General features: G+C 40.9%; 6 protein-coding genes across 9 annotated transcripts; 4 read left to right on the top strand and 2 right to left on the bottom strand.

Moving 5' to 3' along the window:
- Window positions 1-173: 173 nt before the first annotated feature.
- Window positions 174-13,776, top strand: LOC108044022 (glucose dehydrogenase [FAD, quinone]). Of its 2 annotated transcripts, none has more exons than XM_017122871.2 (4): window positions 174-475; window positions 8,431-8,607; window positions 8,667-8,787; window positions 11,452-13,776. In XM_017122871.2, exons 2-4 carry the CDS (start codon window positions 8,440-8,442, stop codon window positions 13,038-13,040), a joined length of 1,878 nt encoding a protein of 625 aa, XP_016978360.1. In that variant the 5' UTR covers window positions 174-475; window positions 8,431-8,439; the 3' UTR covers window positions 13,041-13,776. The 2 variants fall into 2 exon arrangements, with proteins under 2 accessions (XP_016978360.1, XP_016978361.1); XM_017122872.1 differs by having other exon boundaries at window positions 11,452-13,001.
- A 97-nt stretch (window positions 13,777-13,873) lies between these two features.
- On the top strand, window positions 13,874-15,063 carry LOC108044024 (general odorant-binding protein 84a). 2 transcript variants are annotated; one of them, XM_017122875.2, is made up of 5 exons: window positions 13,874-14,027; window positions 14,307-14,531; window positions 14,601-14,665; window positions 14,719-14,845; window positions 14,901-15,063. In XM_017122875.2, the coding sequence occupies exons 1-5, from the start codon at window positions 13,874-13,876 to the stop codon at window positions 14,993-14,995; spliced, it is 666 nt and encodes a 221-aa protein (XP_016978364.1). In that variant the 3' UTR covers window positions 14,996-15,063. The 2 variants fall into 2 exon arrangements, with proteins under 2 accessions (XP_016978364.1, XP_016978363.1); XM_017122874.2 differs by lacking the exon at window positions 14,307-14,531.
- LOC108044023 (tRNA-uridine aminocarboxypropyltransferase 2) lies at window positions 15,013-16,050 on the bottom strand. Its single transcript, XM_017122873.2, has 2 exons — window positions 15,885-16,050; window positions 15,013-15,821 (listed from the first exon to the last, which is right to left on the bottom strand). The coding sequence occupies exons 1-2, from the start codon at window positions 15,962-15,964 to the stop codon at window positions 15,137-15,139; spliced, it is 765 nt and encodes a 254-aa protein (XP_016978362.1). The 5' UTR covers window positions 15,965-16,050; the 3' UTR covers window positions 15,013-15,136.
- Window positions 16,051-16,111: 61 nt separating this feature from the next.
- LOC108044028 (serine/threonine-protein kinase 16) lies at window positions 16,112-17,691 on the top strand. 2 transcript variants are annotated; one of them, XM_017122879.1, is made up of 5 exons: window positions 16,112-16,218; window positions 16,356-16,534; window positions 16,601-17,195; window positions 17,263-17,397; window positions 17,453-17,691. In XM_017122879.1, exons 2-5 carry the CDS (start codon window positions 16,425-16,427, stop codon window positions 17,567-17,569), a joined length of 957 nt encoding a protein of 318 aa, XP_016978368.1. In that variant the 5' UTR covers window positions 16,112-16,218; window positions 16,356-16,424; the 3' UTR covers window positions 17,570-17,691. The 2 variants fall into 2 exon arrangements, with proteins under 2 accessions (XP_016978368.1, XP_016978367.1); XM_017122878.1 differs by having other exon boundaries at window positions 16,112-16,302.
- LOC108044029 (G patch domain-containing protein 11) lies at window positions 17,667-18,614 on the bottom strand. Its single transcript, XM_017122880.2, has 2 exons — window positions 18,541-18,614; window positions 17,667-18,472 (listed from the first exon to the last, which is right to left on the bottom strand). The coding sequence occupies exons 1-2, from the start codon at window positions 18,582-18,584 to the stop codon at window positions 17,719-17,721; spliced, it is 798 nt and encodes a 265-aa protein (XP_016978369.1). The 5' UTR covers window positions 18,585-18,614; the 3' UTR covers window positions 17,667-17,718.
- A 3,307-nt stretch (window positions 18,615-21,921) lies between these two features.
- On the top strand, window positions 21,922-24,688 carry LOC108044026 (nucleolar complex protein 3 homolog). Its single transcript, XM_017122877.1, has 4 exons — window positions 21,922-22,025; window positions 22,081-23,696; window positions 23,753-24,376; window positions 24,434-24,688. Exons 1-4 carry the CDS (start codon window positions 22,017-22,019, stop codon window positions 24,654-24,656), a joined length of 2,472 nt encoding a protein of 823 aa, XP_016978366.1. The 5' UTR covers window positions 21,922-22,016; the 3' UTR covers window positions 24,657-24,688.
- The last annotated feature ends 211 nt before the right edge of the window (window positions 24,689-24,899 follow it).

Below are 24,899 nucleotides of genomic sequence, written 5' to 3'. Positions count from 1 at the left end.
AATTAAAACACCAGACTACTACTCACTTTAATCATATTAAAGCTACGGACTTGGGCAAAGTTTCAAAGAGCGCCAGCTTTCTGGCCAGCTTAAAGCTGCCTTTCGTTAAGTTAAAGCTTTTCTCCAGTTTAAAAAGTCTCGCGCCTGCCGGCCAGAAGCTGAGTCGGTAACGCTCTGCGTCTGCGCGCAGTTCGAACAAGTTAAGAGACTAAAATCACCATCTCAGTGCAGTGCTCAAGAGGGTTACTAAGAAAAACCCTAGAAGGCAGTGACTAAAAACCATTGTAAGCCGCAGATAGTGTTTTTTTGTGTTCATTCAAAGCTGGGAAAACGTTTAAGCCCGATAGCACTCAAGTTTTTATCTTCTTCGGGCCATTGAGCAATATTCCTAGAGCCATTTTCAATAAGGAATAAACAATTAATTCAATATTAAAAACATAAAAGGAAACCAGACACCAAGCCACTGGATACGATCGTAAGTTGATGCAATCGCTTTAAAATCTATTATTTTTTTGGCTTTTTGGTTTTTCACAACCGAAAAATCCGCCGTGTCCGTTTCTGGCATTGAGGAAGCTCAACAGATTTGGCCAGCTTTCGGGCCCGAAGTCTGCCATTGTCATAAGCCCAAGAAACGGAACTTTGTTTGGTCTTCTGATGGCTCACGGCGATAAATTGTACTGCACTTTTTAGCAATAGCTCCAATTCGATTCGTTTGTTTCTCTGGCCCACAACAATGTATGCCTCACGATTTCTGCTCTAGACACGTTTCTAATTTAAGTTACTGGTTTATATTTCTTTTTCCACACACATCAAAACGGTCACCCATTGTCTGCCATTTGACCACTAGTGTGTTCGAATTTGTGCTCAATTACACAGTGTATTATTCGTTTTATTTGTATGAAAAAGTACCCATATTAAGGTGTTATACGATGTCAGTTCATTAAACGACTATTACAGTAATAAGAAATTAGCCCGGTTTCTCTCTCAATTCCACCGCTCATTAGCCACCTCGTTTTGACGGAAACGGGTGGTATTGTAAGGCTTATTTATGGTGAGCACATTTCGTCTTTGGATCCGAATTGAATGGAAATATCCGTTAAGTGCTAAGAGGAAACGCCAAGCTTACATTGTGAAATATGCTGCTTATTAATAAAAAATATTTATATTAAGGTATAAAAGAAAAGAAAGAATTAATTGAACCCTCGAATAGGACTACTTATAAACTATAATAAAAATGTGACTGTCAATACTATGTAACTTATATTCACAGAAAAAGTACCATTTTCTATAAAGAATTACAATTTACTTTTAAGAAATCATATTAATAAAAATAAAATTTATTTAAAATTTCTTATTTCAACGACTGAATTTCGCAACAATTAGTATTTCTCGAACGAAGCAAGTAGCAAAACATTTCCTATCAAAAGCACTGAAATCGAATTAAAATTTCAGCGGAATCTGTTAAAACATACATATGTAAGTGATGATGAGGCTGCCAAATTGTTGCTCCTTAAAGTGGTTCCCCAAATACAAAAATATTGCAAATATTTACCAAAAGCTTTCAGCTGAAAAGTCGAAAAACATCATCATTTCTCCCAAACAATTCAACAAATTATATATAAGATTCAATATAAAGCGTGCTGAACCCATTAAAAAAGAGTTCAGATTCGACGGCTTGCAAAGATATTTTTTTGCATATCGGTTTCGGTTTACAATTTTAGGGCCTTTTAATTTCGTTGGGTTTTTTATGGACTTCTTTTTATTGACGAACGCAGTTTCAAGTAGGCGATGATCCATCAAATTTTATTGAGGGCAAACAGTGTCCGGCGAATATATAAAGGTATCAGTGTCTTGGCGGGACGTGGTGGGGGCAATGAGACTAAGTGAGTTTGGAGCAGAGTGCTTTGACCGAATGACACCCACGCTTAGCTTTCTTTTCTGTAGTTGGCAAAAAACTTAAAGACTCTACACACAAAAACTGTTTGCACACACCAGTCCGTAGATTTTTAAAGTCATGTTCAAATGTCAGCGGCAGATAAAAATTTGTATGTCTCCATGTTTTGGGAGCGTGCTGTCGACGCTTTATCTGCTGCCAACATTTTTTTGGGGTCTAAAAAAATGGGAGAAAATTCGAAAAACCGTTTTAAGTTTGCAAAGCCTGTTGCTTGGCTTTTGTTACTCCTCTTCAGAGACATCGATTGACTTTTGCTGCCTGTTGTTTGTTTGCCTTGCGATTGTCTGCTCCCTTTTTGGGCATTTTGGCAATCGTCCATTCATTTCGCCGAGCATTGAATATATCTGTAGCATGTAGTCATTGCCGTTTGCCATTTAAATGGTCGTTGGCTTGGCTTTATTTGTTTAGAATTCGTTATGGCACATTGCCAGGCCAGAGTAGTCACGAAGCTTGAGCCGACATAAATCTAAAAATGGGACAAATTTTTGAATGTTTTTCGGGGAATTTTCCTGAGAAGCGAAATTAGCATATTGTGTAAAGTGATCGAATATGCACAAAGAAAAATGAGCACACCAATTTACGATTGCGTCGATTTAGTCGTTCAAGCGATATTACTTCAAATACATTTATGGCAATAGCAATTTTTATAACCATTTAACCTAAAATAATAATACAAAAATAAAACATCACGCCTATTTAGAATTAAGTTGGTAAAATTAACATAATTACAAGTACATAACATTTTAACAGAACTTTACAAAAAATAAAATTCAAAATGAATAATTTTTTAGTGTTTTAAGTGGTTATATTCTTTAAAAACTGTTTTTCCTAAACATTTTATAATTTTTCAGTGGGTATCTATGGCATGCTTAAGATTTCACTTTGATCTTAAAAGCATTGAATTTTGAGCATACAAATTCGAAAGAAATTTTTTTATGAAGAATACTCCAGTAGTTGTACAGATATTTCTCTGTTTTGGAGATTACTCAATCTCAATATCGACAATCGGTGGGCCCCTGGGCGTCCCACAAAATGTTATCCTAGCGACAAGCGTGAGAAATCCCGGCAAAACATCAATTACAGCACAACCCTGTTAACAAATTCACTCATTTAGCAATGAAACTAAAAGTGTTGTTACTGTCTGCGGGCCACAAAGCCGAGCTCATGAAATGGGAACCCAGTTGACAGGCAGCTCCTGAACAGCGAAGTTTGGAGCCGAGCTGCCCACCTTATATTTTTATTTTTTTGCATCCGCCTCGGGGCCACCGAAGAGATGAAGTTGCTGCTGATGTGGCTGCTGCTTTTTGCCTTATCCAGCACGTAACCAGCGATCAATCAAGGCACTCAGCCCGGCCAACTCTCATCTGGGGTCTTTGACAAACGCCGGAATGATGCGCAGCGCAATTGCAGAATTTCACTCGAAGCTTAATTGTACGAGTTCGAGCAGTACGAGTGCCACGTAATTGGCAACGCCAAGGGTATTACATTCAGTTGCCGCAACATTTTGCCAGGCGAAATGCAACAAAATGTTGTAAATATTCAATCACGTAGTTCGTGCAACAATAGCCCAAGCGGCCGAAAAACAAAATTTAAATAAATTATGTAAAACTGTTTTTCGGTCAGCTTTCTAACTTGAAAAAAAATGCATAGGGAAATGTATAGGTTTTGTGTGGTATTTCCGTTTCTGTTTCTGGTGGAAAAATCCATTGTCAGTCGTGCCGGTCAATGCCATCTCAATAAATTAAACTGTGCAATTCTCTGGAAATAATAACAACACAAATCAAATAAAAGGGCAATTACCCATTATGCAGATTATAGGCAAGTAACGATTTTATTGTTTTTCGCAGCTGTCTTAAAGATTTTTGTCGATACTAACGAGGGTTGTAAATTTGTAAGCTATAAGCTGCGGAATTTGCCGAGGGAAATCCGTAGAGCTGCAAGCGATAGAAGAATATTTGATTGGATAGTTATCGAACATCTACTTGGAATCTTTTTTGTAGCAAATACGTCAAACCGTTAGCCTGACCAGCGTCAGCAGAAGCGCATTAAAGCCTACTATTGCCTACTAACATTTAACAATTACGTGATGAAGCATGACAAGGTGGAAACCCAACAACATCAACTGCAGCACCAACAACTGCCAGCAAATTCTCACACAAAACATTCGCACATTGTAGATGTCGCGTTGACAATCGACTGAGGCAGAGGCAGAGAAAAAGAAACCTAACGTGAAGTACGCAAAAGTAACAAGAAACAAGAGGAAAAACAATAGAAATCCAGGCTTTTAATGCAGATATTTCTAATTCCCTAACTAATTTTCAGGATAAAATTGTGTTGGTCTATATTGGAATACTTGATCTTTAAAACAAATATGTTGTTCGCTGTCTTCTATTTAATGTTAACTAAAAAATATAATAAACATATTTCTATTTTATGCTAGTCCTATTTGTCTATATTATTTAACGTAATTTTTTTCCAAATTAATAAAGTTTTGATGAAAAAAATTTGTTCATGTATGTAAACATTTGTATAATTTAAACAGATCTAACATTTATTTGTTTTTACAATCTCAAATGCTCTGAGTATTAACGAGCGAAAATACTTTAGTCGCAACACAAAATATGAGCTTTGGTCGGATTTGATAACTTTTTCCGGAACAACCAACGCATCCCTGGGCTTTTCAGTTGGTAATTTTACATGGTAAGCAAGGGTATAGAAATAAAACCAAGAAAAGTCCGAATTGGGCTCGCAGTCTGCCGCCGTGTTGTTGCATTTCTATCTGCCGCCACGCGCATGACGAATGAAAGTGAAAATAGGAAGTCAAGAGATGGCCAAAGAGCCATGAGACCGGCAACAACAACGGCCACTCAGACTTCGAGTCAGACGTTGGCCAAGTTGGCCAGACATAGCGCGGCAGTTTCCTCCAGTTTCGGTGCGAATGCAATTGCCGCCAGTTGCCATTGCATTTGCAGGTTGCAGGTTGCAGTTTCCAGCTAGCAATCCAGCTTCAGTTCCAGTTGCTTTACTTTGCCACACTCTTTGGTTTCTTGGCCAATTTCTAATGGCTAAAACGGCCAGAGATGGCTGCGTAATATCAACGGGGTTGCCGGGGGCAATGTTTGCTTTGCCGGCTCGTTATCCTCTGCAGGCCGGTGTTAATTTATGGCCTCGCGCTTGGCCAGATCCCCCCGTACGTGTTCAGCTTTATTTATGAACTTTTCCCAAATCTATTTCTATTACTGGCTGTTTGCTATTCGCGTTTTACCGGGAATTTCATAAAATTATTCATACACCATGCCAGCTTGGTGCCGCTTGTCAGTTTGACGCCCGAACGTGAACAACTTTATGGTTCGTTTTTATTTTTTATCCGCGTCTCTAGTTTTTTGCGTCCTCTTTAGCGCATTTACCGTTAAATTTTAATTTTAAGCAAAGAAGTAAAACCGCAAAATCAAAGCAAACTCGTTCCCATTCAAAGTTGGAGGTCCATAAGCCAAATTAATGACTCTAATTTGCCGCAATGTGTTGAGCATTAAATTTGTTATAGTTTTTTTCGCTTATTATGCGTATTTTTTTTACAGGCGGGGAAGTTGGAAATTTCACTTTGATTTTAAGTAAATTTTAGTCACCAATTTACTTCAAATCTTTATTTAATTTATTTAGTTTATAATCATATAATAATTATCAACCTTTTTATAAAATATAAAATGTTATTTTTTATGTAGAATATGAAATAACTCATAAGAAAATCTAAAAGCCCACCCCGAAACGTCTGGCAAAGATCAGATGAGATCCCACCCCATCCAAAGGTGGACCTTACACAATTCACCCAAAATCACATGGCTTTATCTGGCGCCTTTGTGGTGGCACGCATAAATTGCATTACTTTATGAATATTATTCTAATAAATGCACGGTTCCCACATTAATAAGCACCCGAAAAACCATGCCTAAACATAGTATGGCAGAAGCAGCAGATAACCATATAACAAGGCCCAAAACCATGCCTCTATCTGCGGTATTGTTCACACTGACTGACTGCCCGATTGACTGACTGACTGACAGCTCAAAGAAACCTTCAAATGCAACGCAGCAATGAAGACAATGCCAAGCAATATCAATGAAGTGATCGTACGAGTACAAAACAAACCACAAGAAGACAACTGCAGCTCCGGTCGGCTTTAATCGACACTATGTTCGCTTCAGTGCACAAGATATTATGCGCCATGCTTCTCATCCGATAAAGTTGCTAATACAAAACAAGCTGTAATTATGACAACTCCATTGACAATCTTGTCAACTAGGTTACGCAGGAAGTTTGAATAATCAGATGATAACAAAAAAAATGTCGTCAGCTAATTAAATAATGGTCGACTTATTCTCACCATTAAAAAGTAAATCTGATAATAATTGTGTAAATAATTATGCCCTTTTTTTTTTTTTTTTTTTTTTGTATTACAGTTTTTTGGAGACACTTACCGAAATACTTTGGAAAGTTATTATTGACTTCTTTAGATTTCTATAAGAAAGCGTTATTGTTTTTATAATAAATAACTTATAAGAATGACTTTAATTGGAATATGTTTACTATTAGAACGATAGTTCACCATTATAAAATTTACTTGTACTTTATTTTAGAATTGAATTTAAAAGTAACACACATTAATCAAATAAATAACTTAGGATCATTTTTTGGAAATTGCTGCATTCCCGATTTTTTATCCCTAGGATTTTCCTACAAATTACCATGAGTCGCCACGCAGAAGTGGACCAATCTGTGCTTGCAACGGAAAACTTGTCCCGAACAACTTTTAATTTTCTGATTGCTGCACGACTTTTGCACGCGTTTTTCTTGGCGTTTGAAGTTCGCCTGTTGTAACTGTTGTTACCTGGCTTTTACGAACCTGCTGGAAAACTGGCTGCGAGGTCAACCGCCTCTCTTTTCGATTTTCCTCGCTCGCGTGAGTTGCGTATGTTCTTCGACTTTGTTTTGACTGATTTTTCTGCCTTTGCTTAGCTTCACTTCACTTTCGTGGCATCCTTCAACTTTAAAAGCGAAAGACACCAAAATGCAATTGAAATGAATGAAAAATCGTGTTCCAAATGTCAGAGCGAGCACCATTGTGGCACCCAAACTCAGACGAACTGTAGCAATTGCATGATCTTCTCGATCTCCGCTTAGGTGATTCTCTTGTTTCACTTTCGGTTTTGGTTTCGGCTTCAGTTTCTGTTTCTGTTTCAACTACTTTGTTGCTTTGTTTTTTCGGCTTTCTGTTTTTGGATACAAATTGCGATTTTATTGCTTCAAGCTGTTCGAGTTAATTGAGGTCAGAAGCGTTGTCAGCATCTTCCAAAAATGCACTGATTTTTGGGATCGGTTCGGTTTTATTTTGGGTGCTAATTGTCCGCCCAAAAAGGAGCGTGAAGAGCAATGTTAGCGGCAAACAGTTAAGGTTTTACATCCTCCTAAAAGGAGCTAAGAACGGATCACGTTTCTCTACCTTCGCAGTCAATCTGTCTAACCCGGCGGTCATTAATCGACCACCGACGAGACGAACAAATGACATAATTATATTGCACATTACTCAACCGTCGTTGGCTACCGTAATTCCATCCAGCCTCATTGCTTCTGTTTTAGGCACAGACCAAGCGGCAGTTTCGAAATTTAAAATAGGAAAGAAAAGGGTAGCCAACCAGACATTTTTGGCCGCTTGGGGCTAAGGTCATGTGAAACTATGCAGCAGAAGCAGCAGCTGACTGAACAAAAGCCGCGCACGGATGATGAGCTATGACTTCTGTCCGTTTGTCTGTTTGGCCTTTTGGTAATTGCCAATGCTGCCGGCAGTTGCCGTTTGTTTGCCAAATGGCCAAGATATAAAAAGTATCTTTTTGATTTCAATTTCGGTGTGCATTGAGACAGACGACGACGCCCATTGTCTCGCTGGTTACTCTTATTAATTACAGTACTGTGGCTGGAGCATTACTTTGATAATTTTTAGTCTTTGTCTCAATGGACAAGGTTAAACAGAAGTTCATGTTGTGGTTTTCAAAGTTATATGACTTTACCCTGAAGATTTTCGTTTAATCAACATACAATTAAATGAGCAAATAGATAATAAAAACATTATTTATAGATTGAAAAATATTTTTTTAATTTTTATATTATGGTATTATTAGTATGTTAAGATTTATTTGGTGTGCACATTTTTTAGTTAAGTTCTTGGCTGAAAATAAAGATAAGAAGATACCGAAAATAAAAACGTAGAGTTCGAACATAATGCGTAAGTTCGTGTCCTAAGTCTTTTGATTTCTTGTTGTTTTTACTACTGTTAAAGGTATTTTTTTTTGTTTTCTTTCCGTTTGAAGATAGGGAAAATAAATTCCTTAGAGATGTAGATTTGCTTGTTTGAATTTTCTTCGTACTCAAAGTATTGCATAAAGATTAAAGATTGACACTAATAATAAACTTCTTTATTTCAGCCCGTCAACATGTCCGCCAGCCCCTCAGCCTGCGATTGTTTAGTGGGCGTGCCCACTGGACCCACCCTCGCCTCCACTTGCGGTGGCAGCGCCTTCATGCTGTTCATGGGCCTCCTGGAGGTGTTTATACGCTCCCAGTGCGATCTGGAGGATCCATGCGGTCGGGCCAGCTCTCGGGTAAGTTTGGCCTAATTATGACATTCCAAAACAACATTCTACTTTGGTTATTAACACAGTTTCGATCGGAGCCGGACTACGAGTACGATTTCATTGTCATTGGCGGTGGCTCTGCGGGCTCTGTGGTTGCCTCCCGACTCTCCGAGGTGCCCCAATGGAAGGTCCTGCTGATAGAAGCCGGTAAGGAATGTTGTTCCAGCAACATGTACATATATATTTACTTAGCTTAGCTTTGACTCACGCTGCTCACGGGCAATTAGAGGCACGTTATGTGGCATTTGTTTAGAAGTAATTGAAGCTTAACAGCGGCAACAACTGCAACAATGGCAGCAACACTAATGCCACTTGGGCAAGACCGCGTCAAAGAAGCAACCGCAACCGCCACGAGCATTATGTAAACTAAACGAGCTGCCACCTCGGCCTGAAGGCAATCTAAGCCCATGCAAATGTCTTCTCTCTATATAGGATTTAGTTTCGCCTCGAGCTGTTAGCCCGCTTGCAAGCTCTGAAAAGGTTTTTTTGATTCGCTTGACTTGGTTTTTTGCATTCAATAATTATTGTTCCTCACTGCCTTTTTTATGAATGAAAAACGGTTCAGGCACTACACGTGATTTTCTTGCAAGTTTATTTGATTCTGCTCTGTGGTGCCGATGTTCAATGCAGTGCATTCACTTTGCATTTATTAAACTCATATTTAAGGCAAACTCAGCTTAAGGGGCTTTTAGCACTGCATAATATTAATATTTTCGCATGTACGTTTTTGAGCACAAGTTATTCGTTTATTGATTTGTTTATAGCTTCTGTACCCAAATATCAATAATATCAGCTGAGTTCATATATTCAATATATTTGTAAAATACACAACATGACTTAGTTAATAAATATAACCTGGCTTGAACTGGTTAATTAAAAATTATTTACGGGATACATTTTGAAATTCTTTAATCTTAAAACTTTAATATTTTACGAAACATCAACTATTGCCTATAATCAAGTTAATTGAAGTAAAATATTAAGCCACACTTCAAATGATAAATCTCAACTTTCCTAGAGCTACTAAAAAATAATCATCAATCATGGCTATTTTCTCGTCTCTTACTAATGTCTTAATAAGACAACAAAGTGCTATGAAAATCACCTCAGCTATTTTTAAGCCTGGGAAAGCATTCTAATAGCTCCATTAAAATTGCCCGATCAGCATTCTCGGCTCTGCTTGGCTTACTTTGTGGGTCTCCCTCAGTTTTTCACTCTTTGCGCAAAGTAATTGTTTATAGCGACAATTTTTGCGCCTCGTCACTAATTACACTAATTACGAGCCGAAAACCGCGAAAGAGAAGCACATTCGAAGTTGTCAATGCGTTGGCGTTAATTATACAACAATGCCTGAGGCTGAAGTGCAATTAGCTGTGGCCATTACCTGGCTTATTATACGTCTATATCAGTATGAGCAGATAACTCCCGGCCAAAGTGGCTTTTGTTTCGACTAAGCCGCAGAAGATTAATTTGGACCTGCTTGACATTAGACATGCAGCTCGTCAAATTTAGTCAATGCCAAAGCATGCCGGAAAAAAGACTAAAAGGTTTCTTTGATTGAAGAAGTCAACCCGGTGCCTGGCACACTGACCCCTGGAATGACCTCGCCTCTGGTTAATGGCTCAACTTTTCGTCCAGCAAGTGTTCTAAATTTTATATACAGCTTGGTGACTTTAAACTTTATTTTAATTTTATGATTGTAATACTTATTTGTCACAATATGGCTAGTAAGAGCATTTTTAGAAAAATATGTTCGTCTTTAGCCAGACTGCTTTAGCTTTCATTCCAAGCTAATTAGAATGCGTATTGCCCGGTGTTAAGTGTTTTCTCTTATCCCGGGGAGTAAACACTTCGAAACGCATTTGTTTTTATTTGCGCGACACATACATATGTTAGAAGCTGCCGCAGAACAACTTATTAACAATTTGGGGAACATATATAACGCTTGTACTAAATGAATCACTGCCGGTATTTATACCTCTTTCTTACTTTTGGCTATTCTGTTAATTTTCCTTTGTTGAAATTCCAAGTTAAATTATTACTTCAGGATTTTTGCGGTAACATTTAATCGGCTCCCACGCTAAGCAATCAAAGATTCCACTTGAATCGATTTAATTAACTAGAGTCGTGGGCTAAGCGCAACGGAAATTCTAGAACGCTGATTGAGCCAATATACTAATTATAATGGATCACCCTGGGTTAAGCAAAAGCGTGCCTCAAATGTCCCAAACTCAAATGGGGCTGCCCACCCAAGTGCTGAAGGTTAAATCTGAGTTTGCTTGTACTGCTTTTTAATGGGCAGTTAGGGTCTATTAATCAAGAATCACGACCAGTTATTGTACGTCTCTTGGTTTCGCGGATAGGTGCATATCTATTGCCTTACTTGGTAGGAATTTAGCATTTAAATTTTACAAATTTGGCAACTTCCTACATTTAATTAATTAATTGTATAAAGCAATATTGATAATACATGTAATTATATAAGATAATTATTTCAATTAAATGTTGAATTTAAATGTTGAAATATCAGTTTTGTTTATTTTTTTTTAAAAACTTAGGCTTGATGACTTGCCACTTGTGAAGTAAAAAAAACTTAGTTAAACTCAAAAATTGTCTTGTTGGGCGAAGATAGTTATCATAAAGTGAAATATAATCGGTTTAAGTTTTAGCTTCTTTTTAATTAAAATTAGAAACGATTAAAAAACAAAAGAAAATTTTAAAAAATGTTATATATAGATTGCTATCCAACAGAAGAACACAATTCAGAAATCAATTATATACTAACTTTACAATCCTATCTGACTTTTACAGGTGGCGATGAACCTGTCGGAGCCCAGATTCCCTCGATGTTCCTAAACTTCATTGGCAGCGACATCGACTACCGCTACAACACGGAACCGGAGCGGATGGCCTGCCTGTCCTCGATGGAGCAGCGCTGCTACTGGCCACGTGGCAAGGTCCTCGGCGGCACTTCGGTGATGAACGGGATGATGTACATTCGAGGCAACCGCGAGGACTACGACGAGTGGGCAGCTCAGGGAAATCCCGGCTGGGCCTACAACGACGTGCTGCCGTTCTTCAAAAAGTCGGAGGATAACCTAGAACTGGATGATGTGGGCACTGAATATCACGCCAAGGGCGGCCTGTTGCCCGTGGGCAAGTTCCCGTATAACCCACCTTTGTCCTATGCCATTCTTAAGGCCGGCGAGGAGTTGGGCTTCTCTGTGCAGGATCTCAACGGTCAGAACTCTACCGGGTTTATGATTGCCCAGATGACAGCCCGTAATGGTATCAGATATAGCTCCGCTAGGGCTTTCCTGCGACCGGCTCGCATGCGCAACAACCTTCACATCCTGCTTAACACCACAGCGACCAAGATCCTGATCCATCCGCACACCAAGAATGTTTTGGGTGTGGAAGTGAGCGACCAATTCGGGAGCATGCGCAAAATCCTTGTGAAAAAGGAGGTGGTTTTGAGTGCTGGGGCTGTTAACTCTCCTCAGATCCTGCTTTTGAGTGGTGTGGGTCCCAAGGACGAGCTGCAGCAGGTGAATGTGAGGACGGTGCACAATCTTCCAGGCGTGGGAAAGAACCTGCAAAACCACGTGGCCTTCTTTACCAACTTTTTCATCGACGATGCGGACACGGCCCCACTTAACTGGGCTACGGCTATGGAGTACTTGCTGTTCCGGGACGGTCTAATGTCCGGCACTGGCATTTCGGATGTGACCGGAAAACTGGCAACTCGTTGGGCTGACAGGCCAGATCTTCCCGATCTCCAGCTCTACTTTGGCGGCTACCTGGCTAGTTGTGCCCGCACGGGACAGGTGGGCGAGTTGCTCTCCAACAACTCCCGGGCCATACAGATCTTCCCAGCAGTATTGAACCCCCGATCGCGGGGATTCATTGGCCTGCGCTCCGCAGATCCTCTAGACCCGCCGCGTATTGTCGCCAATTACCTGACCGACGAGCGAGATTTGAAGACCCTGGTGGAGGGCATCAAGTTCGCCATCCGGCTGTCGCAAACAACGCCGCTGAAGCAGTACGGCATGCGGCTGGACAAGACGGTGGTGAAGGGATGCGAGGCCCCTGCCTTTGGAAGCGATGCCTACTGGGAGTGCGCCGTGAGGCAGAATACGGGTCCGGAGAACCACCAGGCCGGCTCCTGCAAAATGGGTCCCAGCCACGATCCCATGGCAGTGGTCAATCACGAACTGCGCGTGCATGGCATTCGTGGACTCCGCGTCATGGACACCAGCATAATGCCGAAGGTCACTGCTGGCAACACGCATGCTCCTGCCGTGATGATAGCGGAGAAGGGGGCCTACCTGTTGAAGAGGGCCTGGGGCGCCAAGGTCTGACGCGTGGATGCGACGTGGACGTTGCATAGAGTAATTTAATCAGAACCCAAGCGAAAATTACTGCGAGTAAAAATTTAAGCGAAATTACACTTAAGGCACCTCAGATCCAAAACTAAACTTTTCTATATACTACCTTGGTATAATCTAATTTAATCCAATCCAATACGAAGGCTTCTCACTCTAGGCACACCGCGTTGCGCAATCTCCATTAATATTCAACATAAGTTAGCAAGCTACTTTTAAACTAACTACTCTGACCCACTGAATATGTAGTCGAACTTCTTTAACTGCACATTTAACTACAGTCTTCAATTAAAACACGATAAAATGCATAAACTTAATTTTGCATACATTAAAAATAGTTTCTTTTTTATTTTGGTGGTTTTCAATTAATCGTAAATTCTTTTACAAAATCGCAGACTTTGAATTTGGTTTAAATTACAAACATTTATGACAGTTTTAGTTAGATAAGTTTGACTACATAGGTTTCGTTCAATGTTCGTTTTGTAATGAACGTTGAGTTGACCATTTAAAAACTACACTTAACCTACGTAATTTATGGGGACCCACTGATCATGTAAATTTTGCATGTTGTTCGTGGGACTTTAAATTCACTATATTTAAACTAATTCTTGTGACCCATTGACAATGTAAATTTCGTTTATCGTTCATTTTGCAATTGCATCGTTGAATGATGTCCTATATTTCTGTATACGCGTATATGACATGTATTTATTGTTCGATTAAAGTGCAACAATTTAGTTTAACTGCCAAACGATCTCATGAATTTGACAACATTTAGCACACGATAACCAATCGTCAGTATATAAAAGAGACCAAAAAGCAACTCACTCAGCAGTCGGTCTTGCGAAATGTTTCTATATTTATTTCTGATCGAACTTTTGTCTGTGGCTTGGGTGACTACCCAGGATGTGGTGCCCGATGATCCGGAAGTGCAGATGCAAATGCATTCCATGTTTTACACGGCTCGTGTTGCCTGTGCGGACGAAAATATGATTCCGTATGGTAAGTGGAAGGTTGGTATAGATAGTCTCGGCTATTAGTATAGTGCTAAAATTATCTAAAATTGATCAATCTCTGAAAATATTAGTTTCTTTTGTGTAACGTTTATTTAAAGACAAATTAATTGGTAGTAAAATTTTGCAAATAATGCATCAAATTAATCTAACTGTGCATGGCATGATCAAAGCTATTTTATAAATTTATCAACAAAGTTTTGCTATAAAAGTGGAGCAACTAAAGCCCATCTAGCTTTTCGCTAGTTCAAAATGTGCTCCACGTTAGTTAAAACTTGTGTTGTCTTTGCTTCCCTAAGCTTGATTCTGAATTGTGCCAAGGGCCTGCAGGATCATGCCAAGGATAATGGCGATATTTTTATTATAAACTATGATAGCTTCGATGGCGACGTGGATGATATTTCCACTACTACACCAGCTCCTAGAGAATCTGACTATATAGATTTCGAAGAGGTTAATAAGAACTGTAATGCAAGTTTCATAACTTCGACTAGTGAGTGTTGGACGAAATTTAAAAAGGATAACGACGGTAATTAGTGATCTAATTTGTCATTTCTTTTAGCCAATGTATTACAGTTCAATAGCACTGGTGAATTGCCAGACGACAAGGATAAAGCAACCAGCATGGTATGTGGGGTTTGCTGATCCTTTTATTACCGATTCTCACGAATTCCTTACAGTGTTATTTCAACTGCTTTTTCGAAAAGTCCGGTTTGATGATGGATTACAAGCTAAATACGGATCTGGTGCGCAAATATATTTGGCCAGCCACTGGTGATTCCATTGAGGCTTGCGAGACCGAAGGCAGTGAGTGTTTTGAACAAATTGAATAGAATCAAAAACATTAATCTATCATCCCCAGAGGACGAGACGAATGTCTGCGTGCGGGGCTATGCCATCGTCAAGTGCGTCTTCATCAGAGCCCTCACGGATGCCAGGAACAAGCCCACCGTTTAAGTAACGACGAAGGTCTAAATCTTTGACTATTTAGTAGAAAATAATAATAATAGCGTTACAAATCATAACATTGTTACGGCCGCTGCACCTAGTTGACTATAAACCACAGGCACATGCAACTCCTCCGGTGTTTTTCTGCTATCACGTATCCTTGTTGCCATCGCCCGCTGTGTTTCTAGTTGAGTTGAGAAGACGGTTCAGCCGCTTGCCAATAGGTTTGGGGTATTGATTGTTTTTCATCAGAAATTCCTTGGACTGGTGCTCGACGGCTCCGTTGTCTAGTTGGAACCTGCAGAGCGCGTGCAGCGGGCGGACGAGCGTTTGCCGCAGCTCTGGCCGGGATTCGAGCACGGCTAGGCACTGGGCTGCGGTCTCCAGGGTACTGAGGCAGCCCTCCGTAGGCTGGGTGCGGATAATGTAGTCACTGATACCCACGGCGATGAGCTTTACCTGTCTCAGGCGGTGCAAAGCAGGACTACTGGCATAGATTGCCTTGGCCTGAGGCCAGGTGCCATCTATAAGCACCAGAGTGTAGGGACCGGAACTGCCGTCCACCTCCTCTAGCGGTACTGAGTCCCGGCTGGGATACAAGAGTAATGTCTGTGGAGAGTCTAGAATCCTCTGCAGTTCAGAGTGGTGTTTGTGGTTGGGGAAACGCTTGCCCTTGTACACGACACATTTTCCCGGTTCCAGGCCCAACTGGAGCATCAGGGCTGTGCGTAGGGATCTTTTCTCCTCGGCTGGATGCTGCAGTATCACTATCTGCGAAGCTACGGCCTCCGGCGGATGCGGCAAAGCGGGACACCAGCACACAACTACAGGCCGTCTGCGAAAGATTTCATTACAAGTCTTATGATTTCAGAGTGAGATTTTTTGTTTTACCACCCACTTGCACTGCTCGCACTTGTCACGTCTGTTGGGCGGATCGGCGCTGATACCCACGAGATCCCGCCAAGCTTCGTCCTCCATCCTTATAATTGATTATTAGTTTACTAAATGGAAAGTTCTGCGCAAGAAGAAATTCGCAATCAACGAACCATGTGCAACTAGGTGGCATCGCCGGCAGCCACATGGCAAACATACCAGCCTGTTCTTGGATCAGCTGTTGGGCGCGTAGAAAAGTCTGTGTTCATGCCGTGGCTTATTCGAGCTTATATATTTTTGTTTTTTCAATAACAGTTATACAGTTAATTGGAATTAACTTAATTTAGGAGGAATCAACAGTATGTATATTAAAGTAACTATTATCTTAAAGTGATTAAGCAAACTCCAGAAATCAACAAACGTATACACAATAATGGAACATCGTAAGCTTTCCCTCGCATAAACATTGCACTTCAGCTTTCTGTTTTCTATTTAGGTTTTGTATATGAATTAAACTAGTTTGTTAGTCTTAAAGTTATAAAGTCCGTAGCGTAACTAAAACAAAATGCAGAGTATAGGCTGGACGCTGATCATGAAACGCGGCTGCTTCTGCCGGAAGGAGACCCTGAACATCAACGGATCCCGCTACACAATCCGCGACAGACTAGCGACAGGGTTTGTACCATATAAATAAGTGTCACTATCTCCACCAGAATATCTAATCTCTTGGTGTCTGAGCAGGGGCTTCAGTCTGATCGACCTTGGGGAAAACGCCTCCACGCGACGGAGCTATGCGATAAAGCGCATCACCTGCCACAGCATCGACGACCAGAATATAGCGCTACGGGAAATCGAAAACTGCCGAAAAATCGACTCGGATAACGTCATCCGGGTGGTGGATTATGAGCTGAAGGGCCAGGCGGATATCGTCATCAACACAACGAGCACTTTGTACATCGTGCTGCCTTACTATAAGCACGGATCTCTTGCGGATCACCTGCAGCTACGGTCACGCAAACAGGACCACATGCCTGAGGCGCAGATCCTGCAGATCTTTCTGGGCGTCTGCGAGGGCTTAAAAGCAATCCACGAGGCAAAGCCTGTGCCACTGGCCCACCGTGATCTGAAAACGGCAAACATCTGTCTGTCGGACTCCTTTGAGCCCATTATTGTGGATCTCGGCTCCATGACGGAAGCTCGTCTACAAATTGTAGGCCAGACGGATGCCCAGCGGCTGCAGGATGAGGCCGAGGAGAGGAGCTCCATTGTTTATCGAGCTCCGGAGCTTTTTACCGTGAAAACTTACTGCACCATCGACGAGAGGTCGGATATTTGGGTAATATTTTAGTAAAGGGTGTCTCACTACTTTAATATTTGTATGTTCATATTTATTCCCATTAAAGAGTCTTGGTTGTGTGCTATATGCAATGTGCCACTTTAACTCACCCTACGATCCCATCTACGAGCGAGGCGACAGCGTGGCTTTGGCTGTGCTTAGCGGTAATGTTAACATTCCAGAGGATTCCATCTACACAGAGGCAAGAGAAAATAGCACTACCCTAAAATTATAGTTAAATCACAGTTTTTTTTCAGGACATGAACGATTTGATTAACTACATGCTTCGCACCGATCCCATGGAACGACCGTTCATCTTCAGTGTAATTGAACGTACCCACGATCTTATACAAAAGTTGGAGGGTCGGTTGTAGCTCCCACTTACTGGATTCCATTCCGTCTATACCCATTTTTACCAACCAGATACACTGTTTTTGATTATGTAAAATTGTAAAATAATTTAAAACCTGCAGAGATTTTGTGAAATTATGTGTAATTAATATTTGCTTTTTATTTGATGGGGCTAATGATCGTCTCGTGTGGGTCCTGGACAGTTGGTGCTTAGATCTTCGGCGTCTTCGTAATGCGTTCCGCACCAGTAGCAGAAGGAATAAGCGGTGCGCATGTAGCCTGTGAGGAGTCCTAGCTGCTCCGATGGAGTGAATGGTTCATCCTTGGATGTCTCATCCGCTTCCGGATCTTCTTCTTCGCTTCCTGTTTCATCTTCGTCTTTTGGTTTAGGTGGCCAAAAGAACTCCAGATCTGGTTCTGTAATACCGGATTTAAGATCCAAAGATTCGCAGGTTTGCTGACCCCGCTTTATGTCGTACTGGAGCTTGCGCTCTTCGGCTTTGTGGGTCGCTCTTTGTCTGTAAGCCTCAGTGCTGATTTCTTCACGGGATTCAATACCGGCCTTGCTAAGGAGATGGGCTCTACGTAATTCCTGCCGCTTAAGGGTCAACTCGGCCACGGCCGCATCGCGTCCTAGACCGCCGCGGCCGCTTTTTATGGTGATCCCCACGGGTTCGGTACGGGCATCAGGTTGTTTACCCAATCCAGATCCCGCTTTATAACCCATTTTGGCCAGCAGCTGAAAGCCCTTGTTTTCAGCGGAAAGCGGTGTGTTGAGCGACTGCTGCAGACGAGCATTGTCAATGTTTCCGGAGGTAGCTGTTGCTTCGCGTTGTCGCTTCTTAAAGTCCTCCTTTTTGGTATCGATTTCAATCTGGCGCTTCTTGCCGCGATTATGCACCAAGCTGGGACGCACATCCTGCAGGCTAATTGGAGCGCCAAGGTTGATTCGTTACATGGTGATGGTTCTGTTAGTTCCAATGGGTAATCTCACCCAGCTAGGAATTTGTCCGACATATAATCTTCCTCGTCGGCCATTTGTTTGTTTGCACTGCGCTTTGCAGTGTGGCTGTAGAAGGTGCAGCAAAAAATTCCACGATAACCTAACAATATAATATATAGCATATTTAAAAAATCTTTGTATTTTCAAGCTTAGTACTCAGATCGAAAAGCGAGTTCGCTAGCGGAAAAACTTGAATCTTTACAGAGCGACTGCATTTTCGAGAGTTCATCAGAATTAGAATAAGCGTGCTATGGTCGTACAAAATCGTATTTGCGGGAAAAAGCTTTTAAAAGATATTATCAACTACCTTAGCAAGACAAGTCTGCCGCTGTACAAAGAAATTAAAAAAAAAAACAATTTAAATTTAACTACAGACTTTTTTTTTAATTTACTGATAATTGTTTGCCAATTTAAAGTTCAAAGCTGCCATCAGTTCTAACAGGCGATTTTTCTAAGTTTTTTATTGTGTTTGCTGACGAAAAGTGTACATCAGCTGTTTGCCTGTCGCTCTCTCTCATGACTGACGAGAAGTTTTCGTCAATCTGAGTACAAGGCGTTATTAAAAAAGTATTAAATAATTTGACAAATATAAGATACGAAAAAACATATTTATTATAAAATTATATCACAATAACCTAACGCTATAAAATACACTATATAAAAATATAAATTCAAGATAATCACTATTCAATATGGATTAAATAATTTGACTTATATATAAAATAAGAAAACACATATTTATTTATTTATAAAAGGCTAGCTTAAGATTTCAAACTATAAAGTAACTAGTAACTAGAAGCATCTAGAATGACAGTATTTTAAGTGTAAAAGTAAATAATTTTTAATTTTTGAAAAAAATTAAATGATTATCGCAGGTGACTAATACGTGGTCGATTCTAACTATGAGGTTTTACATAATCGGCAAATATTTGGCCGAGACAATAACATGTTAACATATTATTGTATCATGGGCGAGACCTGTCCATGAAATAAGGTCCTAGTCGAATTCGCCCTGTTGTCTGTTGTCTCTGTCTTTTATAGCTGTCGAAGGAATCTCGTCGAGCTGAGTACTAGGCTTTAGTCTCGTCTTCAGGGCCGTCGAGAACCACACCGGGGCCCGGGGCACGGGCTCTTTTATCTTATTTGAATTATACAGAAGTGTTATACATCAGAAGCTAAATGAGTTTAGTCACAGAACAATAGTGGACTTTTTGATTTAAATTTTTCTTTCTCAATTTTTCTTAACATCTAAATTAAAAAAAAAAATTCTCGTTGCCGGGCACCTGACCAATGAGGGCCCTGGGAAAATGACCAGGCTGCCCCCCCTCTCATCGGACCTGCTCCTCTTGCCAAGGTACCTATGAATATCCTCTTTTCCTGCAGATAAGTTTTTAAATTTGCTTGTCAACAAACCCAGCTGATTGACCGTAAGACCATAGCACACTTAGTTCTGATGAACTCTCAGCTCCGACATTATTAAATTTGTCTGCCTTAAAAATGGGAAGTTTTTATTTTTATAATGGTTTTAAACTAGAGTTTCGCCCTAGAGTTTCAAGCAAAATTATCATCTCTTTGTAAATTGATTTTTTAGCTTCTATGTTCAGTTTTGTTCTTTACTTGCAAAAAAAATATTGTTATACCCTTGCAGATGGTATTATAATTTTGGTCAAAAGTGTGCAACGCAGTGAAGGAGAAATCTCCGACCCTATAAAGTATATATATTCTTGATCAGGATCACCTCCTGAGTTGATATAAGCATGTCCGTCTGTCCGTCTGTCTGTTTCTACGCGAACTAGTCTCTCAGTTTTAAAGATATCGAATTAAAACTTTCCACGCACTCTTCTTTCCTTTGCACGCAGTATATAAGTCGGAACGGCCGGGATCGGCCGACTATACCTACCAAACTTCATAAGGATCGGCCGACTATATCCTATAGCCGCCATATAACTGATTGATCGGAAATGTCATAACTTTGGTGGTTTTAAAGTTAGGAAGTTGGGACTTTTTATGAGTATTAAGAATGCATCATATGAATAATTTTGGAGAATATAATTTACAGAATATTCTGCAAGGGTATATCAACTTCGGCTCCGCCCGAAGTTAGCTTTCCTTTCTTGTTTTTTTGTTGGGGTTATGTGTTTTAAAATCATTGTTTTCCTTGTTCTCTGCTCTATTTTAGTCCGAATAAATTTTTAAAAAGACTTTAATGCCCTCTTCCCACAGAGCTCCATCCACCATCCACCATCCGTTGAACGGATGGTCCATAAGGTTTTGCCGTTCCGAAAATTCACATCCAAATTTGACGGACTTTTTTATGCGATAGTTAGGCGATGTTTTCTTGGTGCAACTCTGAGTTCTTCTTCTTGACAGTGGAAATTGGAACATTCACTACGAAAATTAAAAAAAATAAAGGCGGGTAACTTTTGAACAGGAAGGCGCCAATTCAAAAAATGCTGTTTATACTTGTAATAATTAATTAATTAGTGCTCCATCCGTGTGGCAGCATTAGTTGTTGCTCCACTCTTTCCTAGGCGCATACCTTACTCACAACATTGAGCAGAACATTTAAAATTAAATAAAATATGAAATTATAATAAAACAAAAAACAAACATTTATATATAATGAACTTGATTTGTTACCATTTAGACAATATTGGGCAATAGCTGTTCATATTTTGTCTGCAGGCTGGCAAAAATCTGCAGACGTATTAGTTCGTTTTGAATGTTCGCGTAGATCACTTGCAGTCTGTTACCAAGTACCATTTATAACGCTGTTGTGGTCATTTTACATTTTGTACAAAATGGAACGGGCTAAAATGATGAGCCACAGCTGTTCAGATCAGCTGTTATCGGATGGTGGATGTGCTCTGTGGAAAACGGAGTTTCACATTTGTCAAAAATCCCAACCGTTTCGAACGTATGGACTCTATGGGAAGATGGCATTACAATAGTTATATGCAACACGTCACTACGATCTGAGAAGGTAACTTTGAGCGTTTAAAAAAATATTTTTTAATAGTTTTGTTTGTTTGTTAAGCAGGAATTGCACGTGTATATATTTTTGATACCATTTTTAGTTCTCTCTGGGTTAAACTCTTTACCAATTCGCCAATTATAGTGGATTAATAATCATCACATTCCAAACATTCCATTTGCTAATTTTTCGTTTTGATTACTTCCCGTAAGCCGATCAGCATCTTTTGCAAAGTTGCTACCTGTGTAAATGAGTTGCAACAACTCATTGAAGCGCCCGTCGAACATCACTTAATGAATTTCAGTATTTATTTAGACCACACATAACAAAAATATACTGGAAAAATACCAGTAAAAAAAAAGAAGTTGCCATGACTTATCCAGCTGTTGCTCTGCACTGGCAAGTGGACAGTTGCCTTAGCTTCCCATGTGCTCGGCAAATTCAGAAGTCAACATTAAAGAAATTTAAATAAAAAGTCTTTGAAATTGGCACAATGGGAACGGTAAGTAACTTTTTCAACTCTAAACTCCACCACCTATAAATTAAATTGTCTTTAGAAAAAGGTGAAAATCAGCTCGGTGAAGCGGGCCGCTCACCTGAAGTCGAAGAAAACACCGCTGACCAAGCAGCAACAACAAAAGCAGAAACAGAAGCGGGACCAACTTACTTCCAAACGAGAACAGGGCCAGAATATATTTTCTCAAAAGGCAAGAAAACGGGACAATTTGGCCCAGCGCAAAAAGCACAACAAATTGGTCTCCCTGGGACTGGATCCGCTAGAGGACAATGAGGAGGACGATGATGAGGTGTTGGATAACATTGCAGACATGCTGGATGGCGATGATCTTGCTCTGTTACAGGCCAATAAACGGAAGCGAAAGGCAAAAACGGCCGGCGAGGAAGACCCTGAACAGGGGCAATCAATCGGCTTAGAAAGGGCCTACGCCTCGGACACTAAAAAAGAGCAGGCAGCGCAGAAAATTAAGCTGGATCTGCTGCCTATCAAGTCCAGAGATGGTCAGATAATAACCCGCACCACTGAGGTCGATTACCTGCCAAAGCCCAAGCAGAAAAAGAAGAATGAAGAGGAAAAGGAGACAGATTCCGAGGAAGATGAAGATGGTGAAACGGAGTACGAGGACAGCGACGACGATGTGGTCAACGATGTCGAGGCGCCGTCTGCCGTACCCGTCCAAAAACTCATCTCCACCACAGATCTGCTGATTGCCCGCCAGCAAGAGATCGAACGCCAGAAGTATCGCATTGGAATAATTTGCTCCGGGCTTCTCGAGAAGCCAGAGGATAAGATGCGCAACTTCCATGCCTTGTACGAACTAATGGACGAAGTGAACCCAGCCTCCAAACAAGCGAACCTGATGTCGGTCAGAAAACTGGCTATAATCTCTGTAACCGAGATCTTCAAGGACATTCTGCCCGAGTATCGAGTGGGTCAGGTTGATACCAAGATGCAAACGTTGCGGAAGGCCACCCTTGATCGTGTGACCTTTGAAAATGCCCTACTTCAGCAGTTCAAGAAGTTCTTGCAGAAGCTGGAGCAGATAACGGCGCAAGTGAACAGAAGAGGTGGGCTAAGGACGCCTCAGACCATCAAGCTGGCCACCGTTGCAGTGCAGTGCATGTGTGATCTACTGGTGGCGCATCCCTACTTTAACTACGTCCAGAACATTGCACAGTTGCTGGTGTACATGCTGAACAGCAACTACCAAGATATGAGAACGGCAGTCAATCAGTGCTTCCGCTCAGTCTTCGCCAACGACAAGCGTTTGGAGATGACCCTCTTCATAGTCCGGCGCATCAACCATTTGATTAAAACAAAGCAAAACAATGTCCATGTCGAATGCATCACCTGCCTGATGGGTCTCAAGATAAAAAGCGTAAACCTGGACGCGGAGAAGGAGAATGAGCTAAAGCAAAAAAAACTGGAGTCGCATCGTCAACGGTTGCTAAGCTTGTCAAAGAAAGAGCGGAAAAGGCGGAAGAAGCTCACTGAGGTTAATAGAGAGCTGGAGGAGACCCGTGCTGAGGAGAACAAGCAGGACAAGCACCAGAAACTTACTGAGATCATCAAGATGGTGTTTACCATCTATTTCCGCGTTCTAAAGAACGATCCCACATCGCGCGTGCTTAGCGCCATTCTAGAGGGTTTGGCTGAGTAAGTAAATCAAAACACATCGTTAACAACCACTCTAAATTATTAATATATTTAAGATTTGCGCATGTCATCAATCTGGACTTTTTCGCCGATCTAATCGATGTGCTCAACCGAATTTTGGAAGATCAAGACGAACTAGGTTATCGAGAGCGTCTCCACTGCGTTCAGACCATTTTTGTGATTCTTTCTGGCCAGGGGGAGGTGCTTAACATCGATCCCATCCGATTCTATCAGCATTTTTATCAGAATATGCTGGCCGTTCAGGCGGGAAAAAATCACGAAGACTTCACCATTATTCTGCGAACCTTGGATGAGGTGCTCGTGAAGCGACGTAGAAATATGAGCCAGCAGCGTCTAATGGCCTTCGTGAAACGGTTACTCACTGGAAGTCTGCATTTGCTTCATAACGGCACCCTAGCAACCCTGGGTACCATCAAACAGACCTTCCAGCTCACCTCTGTGCTTGACAATCTATTGGATACGGATACTACAATAGGTTCAGGTCGCTACGACCCTGAATTGCAAGATCCCGAGTACTGTAATGCAGCCAGCACGTCGCTTTATGAGCTTGCCCTTTTGGCACGGCACTATCATCCTACGGTACGACGCATGGCTGTTCACATTGCTAACGGAGTGCCAGCCTCCGGCGAAGGAGCGCTGCCCACGGAGATCGGCAAGCTGTAAGTAATAATATATTTGTTAAATGTGTGATTCTTATAAATTATGCATTGTTTCAGATCCTCCCATGATTTGTTCACGCAATACGACAGCACACAGATGGCTTTCAATCCGACGATACCACTTCCAAAAGCCGGACAACCGAAACTGAAAAGAGGCAAACAATTGTATATACGATCGGACTTTAAGCAGGAGTACGGAAAACTGCTACAAAACTCGAAAGTTCCGCACGCAAATGATAAGCGTGCATTACAAGTTGATTTTCTTAGTGCACTTCAATAAAGGACATATTGGAGATGAAATTCAAACACAAATTATTACTGAATATTTTATGAAGGTTACGTTAGATTGATGCTCAAACTACACTTGCAAATATAACTCAGACTTTCAGATAAATCCCAAATTAGACTAAAACAAAATGGTGCGTTTTCATACATTAGCTAGCGCCAAATAATCATTATGCACTTCCTCCAGTATAATTCCATTTTCTATTAATCTGGCATTAACGACTGATGGCTGTTTCCA

This window comes from Drosophila rhopaloa, unplaced genomic scaffold, assembly GCF_018152115.1.
Source record: "Drosophila rhopaloa isolate 14029-0021.01 unplaced genomic scaffold, ASM1815211v1 contig_155, whole genome shotgun sequence".
Classification (NCBI taxonomy): domain Eukaryota; kingdom Metazoa; phylum Arthropoda; class Insecta; order Diptera; family Drosophilidae; genus Drosophila; species Drosophila rhopaloa.
The sequence above is the reverse complement of the archived record's forward strand: the minus strand, read 5'-3'. Positions and strand labels throughout refer to the sequence as shown.